The sequence below is a fragment of the Plectropomus leopardus genome, unplaced genomic scaffold (genome assembly GCF_008729295.1).
Source record: "Plectropomus leopardus isolate mb unplaced genomic scaffold, YSFRI_Pleo_2.0 unplaced_scaffold15813, whole genome shotgun sequence".
NCBI classification, from domain to species: domain Eukaryota; kingdom Metazoa; phylum Chordata; class Actinopteri; order Perciformes; family Serranidae; genus Plectropomus; species Plectropomus leopardus.
The window spans coordinates 1-5,738 of record NW_024616960.1 but is presented as its reverse complement, the minus strand read 5'-3'; the positions used below and the strand labels follow the sequence as shown (position 1 = coordinate 5,738).

The 5,738-nt window shown below is 41.9% G+C and overlaps 1 protein-coding gene across 1 annotated transcript; it reads left to right on the top strand.

Moving 5' to 3' along the window:
- Positions 1-187: 187 nt before the first annotated feature.
- Positions 188-5,666, top strand: LOC121964509 (RNA polymerase II elongation factor ELL-like). The gene is made up of 7 exons (XM_042514714.1): positions 188-484; positions 2,633-2,931; positions 3,257-3,381; positions 4,089-4,575; positions 4,683-4,770; positions 4,861-4,927; positions 5,424-5,666. The coding sequence occupies exons 1-7, from the start codon at positions 367-369 to the stop codon at positions 5,623-5,625; spliced, it is 1,386 nt and encodes a 461-aa protein (XP_042370648.1). The 5' UTR covers positions 188-366; the 3' UTR covers positions 5,626-5,666.
- Positions 5,667-5,738: the final 72 nt, after the last annotated feature.

Here is a 5,738-nt window from a genome sequence, read left to right as displayed (position 1 = left end):
TTTTTTTTTTTTAGCTGGCTTTAATATGTTTTGCTGCTGACCCCTAAACATCGTGTGACATCTACTGTCTGTAATACACTGTCTATGGATAAGAACCTCATACAACAACACTTAAAAAAATCTCAACAGTCCCTTTAAACTACAGATTGATGTTTTGTATTTGGCAGGGAAGTCATCCAGCTGATAGAAGCAAACGTCTAACTGAACATTACCAAAACATAATTCAAGCAAATATGCACTCAAACAATCTATCATTTGATAACATATAGAAGTAGCACTGAAAGCTCTGTCAGATCTTTACTCCCTGTCCTCCCTCCTCCCAGTGCTGCTGAGGAGCTGTCATGTCTCGGTGTGATTCAGAAAAAGATGACAGTCAACGCTACGGATGACTCGTACGATAAGGCTCGTCAGAGCATGGCCCAAGCTGAGGAGGAGACGCGCAGCCGAGGGGCCATTGTCATCAAGCACGGCGGGCGCTTCCAGAGTAGGAAACACAGAAAAACAGTCACACATGTGCAATTTACAGCCTGCTTGGTTACACAAGAGATAACTCCAGCTAAGGAGGAAGACTGACCTGAAGACAAATTTGTACACAGTCAGCCATATTGCATTGGTTGCCGTAGCAACACGTGTGGTAACCACTGACATGGTAACAGTTAATCTTGTTTTCTTCTGCAGTTTTTTGTCCTTTTTGTCTGGTTTCTACCACACGTGCATGCACACACAGCGATTTTATGTATTGTAGATAATAAAGAGTGCCCACTAATATACGTCCAGAACATTCAGAGACGTGTGCACCAAAATACATGATGAAAACAGTGATTTAGCTTTTTTTCTCTGTGTCACCGCTGTCTTTCTTCTTCTAACCACCAAACCACTTCCCTCTAAACGGATATTTTAGCCACCGTCATCTTGTTTCGGTGAACGCACGCTTACACACATACAGCACACTCACACACAGACATGATACACACCAATTTTGATGATTTTGTCAGTTCAGAGGAAGCTTGCACAAAAAAAAAAAAACACTTCCTCACTCACGACTGGCTTGTGCAACTGTGTGGTTATTTCCTAAATTAGACAGCAGCTTTGGCTCACTGAGACTTGTGTGAATCCTTGTAACCCGACTGTGGGTTTGTGAAGAGGTGAAATGAGGTCTCTTCTCCTTTCATCCAGAGTCCTGCCACAGGACAAATATGGTGATCCACTAAATCCTCTTCTGCTGGTGTCTGATCTTGCCAGATTTAGCCTCAAAAGGCACTCCTCTTAAAGGTCCAGTGTGTAGAACGTCAGGGGATATATTGGCAGAAAAGGAATATAATATAATAAGTATGTTTCCTTTGGTGTTTTTGTTACCTTAGTTTGTATCTATATAGGGAGCAGGTCCTTGTTTACAGAGATCGCCATGTTGCACCAACAAGTTTCTAAGGTAGCCTAGACTGGCAAAACCAAACACTGGCTCTAGATGAGGACATTTGTGTTTTTGTGTCAGCCACTGCAGTTAGCAGCTCCTCCATGGCGAGCCAAACAGTGTTGGAAAAACACTGACTTTTATCATGAAACTGCTTTATTACCTGTTTTTACTGGCTTGACCTTTTTTAATAAGGTGAAGAGATACCCTTTTAAAGGTAGAGAAGGCAGTGAGCAACTTAAGAAGAAATTACCCCAAAATGATCAAGAAATTGGTACAAAAAAGTTACAAGAAAATTACCTGAAGATGATCAAAAACAAACACAAACAAAAAACAAGTAGAAAAAAAGAAAAAAAAAATGAAATGACCAGAAAAAACTGCTTAAAATTTAAATAATTCTGTTAGATAATTTGTAATGTATAAATATATACAATTTATATTTACTGAATTGATAATATAGTTCTGTGGACATTTTTCCCAATTTTCTGAGTGTACTAATTTCTTGCAATTTTCAGGACATTGGACAGGGACCAAAAGTTTAAATACTTGTCAAAAGGCATTGACTGCAGTACAAGAAAGGTGATGTTGGTACAGGTTTCAAAGGGTTAAATCACAGGGTCCATTGGCATTGGAGAGAAAGGGACCTCTGCAGATGATTCGGCTCTTGGTCAAAACCCCCTAAACGTCTGGATCTTAAGTATTTAGAGTTAAAAGGTTAACACACATTATCAGCTGCTGTGTTTGGGGCCCGTATCCAGCAAACTGAGCAGCGTTGGAGAAACAGTGATTTGTTGCCTGAAACAGTTTCAGTCACTGTTTTTACTGGTTTAAGTCACAGTTTGTTTCAGAGGGAAAGAGACCTGTGTTGATAATTTGGCTCCCGGTAAAAACCTCCTGAACACACTAGCAGGTGCTTGTCCAGACAGGTCAAACAGTTAAAACCTCCTGAATAATGAACACTGAATAAATCCTAACCGGGACAAGTCTCAGCTGGTTGCAATCTGCAGTCGCCGCCGCTAGATGCCACTTAATCCCCCGAAATCTTACACACGGCTCCTTTACGTTGTGGTGTCACACATTTATTACTGTGAGTTAGGTTCGTCTCTCTCTAAAAGCAAAGCTTACATCACAAGGAAACTTACCTTTGATGACTGAATCCTCAACCAAGCTCAAACAATTTTTTGTGCTGCTTTTGATGTGAGATTTCCTGCTCCCTCACAGGCAAGAGGGTGACTGTGCGAGCCCCGGCTCCTGCGCTGGCCAGCCTCACCAAGCCCCGACACTCGTCCCAGTCTCTCCTCAGCAAAGTGAAGAGGGGTGTTGGCGTGTCCAAACCAAAGAAAAGCGCCTGCGCTTCACACAGGAGGAGCATGGGTGACGTGCTGGAGAGGCCGCTCAGGGAGAGAGTGACACACCTGCTGGCTCTGAGGCCGTACAAGAGGCCTGAACTCATCCTGAGGCTGCAGAAAGACGGACTGACAGCAGGAGAAAAAGATCTGCTGAACTCTGTACTGATGGAGGTAATTTATTCGCCTAGACAAATACAGGTCACACTAAAAGTACGCAAGAAGAACCGTTTTGGAGCTTTAGAGAAAGAAACAAAGGCATTCCCTGTAGTTATGACACTAAACATCTATTTTATTTATTTTTTTGCCAGTTAAAATAACAAATTGGAAGCATTATACACTCGTCATTTGACAATTATGATCCCCACATCAAACACTATCACACCCTGAAAATTATTTAACAGATCAAGACAATAGAATAGTATTCTGAGCACTAAATATCTAAAAAGGGAAAGTCTTTTCTCACCTGCTTTGTTTTGGTGTGTGTATTTGTATGCAGGTTGGACAACTCAATAGTCGAGACAACACATTTGTTCTAAAGGATTGTCTGTATAAGGAGCTGCAGAAGGACTGGCCAGGCTACACCTCAGGAGACCAGCAGCTTCTTAAACGAATCCTCGTCAGGTAACACAAATAAGATGCCAGCCACCATGTTCATATCGTGAGAATGTGAGCCGTTCACCAAAACGGGAAGAATATGTATTTAAATCAAACAATAAAAAAAATCAACTGCAGGAAATATATGGCTCTCAGAAAATACATTAAGGAACCAGCTAGTAAGTTTCTTTGGGGCTTTATTTGTTCGTATTTTGAGTATGGATAATGCTATTAAGTTTTTCCCAATGTTCCTCCTACCTAGAAATTGTCCCAAAAATCATGACCACAACTCACTAAATGAAAGTGAACAAACAACTCTTTATTTACTGGCTCATCTTCAGTTTAAAAAACCAAACAAACATGGTCACGTGGGAATTCTCATGCATGAGTGTGCACAAAAATTGACACACACAGAAATAGCCAAGCTTCTCAGGATCTCCTGTGTGCCCAAAGGCACCTCTCTTGTTCAGTGTAGCGAGAAGACATCCAGCCGGCACGACTGTGTGTGAAGGCTCGGAGAGGCTTTCTGCATTGCGTGCTGCAGACAGCTATAGACTTTTGCTGGTCGTGTGGACATGCACGCATGTGTGCAGCTGCTGCGGGTTTAAATTTCCTCAAAATAGTGATGCCTGATCGTCTTGTTGACTAATTGCGCACGTCCCTAAATACTATATATGCAAATCAAAGTGTAGATTTTGTAGTATTTTTTTTAACACCTTATTGTTGTTGTGCAGGAGACTGTTTCCGCCACAACAAAACCTCCTCTCCGTCCCAGAGGCCCAGGTCAGTCCACTGCGAGACACACCCAACTCCTCCCCAGCGCACCGTCCGAAACCTTCCCTTCCAGAGGAATACACTGACCCTTTGGCGAGTAAGAAGCCCCGAATATCTCACTTGTCGAGGAAAACAGCCAGTGACAAGTCAAGAGTGCGGCTGACGGAACAAGCGGCTCATACAGACGTCACAGAAGCTTTCGGAAATGACGGGCAAACGGACTCACTTGATCCTCGAAAGCTTTTTGACTCCTTGACAGAAGTCTGTGAGCGAGAAGCGGAAGTGGTCAAAAGACTAGAACCAACTCGGTGTGCTCAGGAGGAGCCCAAAGTCACAGCAGACCCCCCTCAACCCAACTCTGATCGCCCTGCGTCCCCTCTGATAGTGCCTGACCTGCACAGACACACAAACAAAAGGAAAAAGAGCAAACACAAACACAAAGATCAGGTGAGAAAAACACCTTTTACCCTTTCTGTACTTTTTACTCTTTTAGCTCCTTTTTTGTGTTTCATGTGATGCATTTGGTAACTAGGTTCTGTTTTTGTTTTATCAAGGAAAAGGACAGGTGGAGAGACAGTAAAGAAAGGAGAAAAGACCACACTTCAGAGGATCCAAACAATAAAGTCTCCGAGAAATGCATAGGTGAGCGCTGCTGTTAGGTGGTGACTGTTAAATTACGTGTCAATTTTTCAGTATTTTCAAATGGTTTGACGTTGTTTCTTTTTTCTCTAGAGCCAAGTGAAATGCTGTTTAACTCCAGTAAGCTTCAAGCGGACAACGACACAGCCGACTATCTAATGTGAGTAAAATTGTTATTGGCTCTTTGACATGAATAGCATGTCTGTTGAAAATATGAAGGAGATCCAGGCACTCCAAAAGTGTGAAAAATGTGAAAAAAACAAGGTTTTCTTTTTCATTTAATGTCATTCCAGCCCGTATTTTCACGTTCACACTGTTGGAGTGCCTCGATTTCCTTCCTGTTTATCCTGTTGGTTCCCGTTTTCCGTGAGCACCCGATACAAGTTTTTGACCTACATTTGAGTTTCGTCTAGAGAGCAACCAGTAATCTCTTTTCCTCCTTTTGTCCTGTAACACATTTATGAAATACGGCATTTTAGATTAAAGATATGGTTATCTGCTTTGTGTTTGTATCTCTGTCCTCAATCTAATTGCTGAAAACGCCTTTTTTTTTTTTTAGCACTTTTTGCAGTACAAAAACTCCACAGGTTGTAAACGCAGTGTTCTGTTGGTGCTGTGGGTTCTTTACATATCTGATCATCGTGTTCTCTGTACAGGAAGTACACAGTGATTTGCAGTCAAGAACAGAGACAGTGCTACAAGCAGGACTTTAACAGGGAGTACAGCGAGTACAGAGATTTACATGCTCGTATTGACGAAGTGACGCGGCAGTTCATGGAGCTGGACACGCAGCTCAAACGGCTACACCATGAATCTCATAAATACAAGGTAAAAAAACCCAAACAAACCATGAAATAATCCAACATTATCATTATCTCCTGTTAGTTACTTAAAGGGTGGGTCTTCTTCTGCTGGTTTTTAAAATGGATTTTTTTAGTGGTTTTGTATAAGTTATTTGATCTTGATGAAAT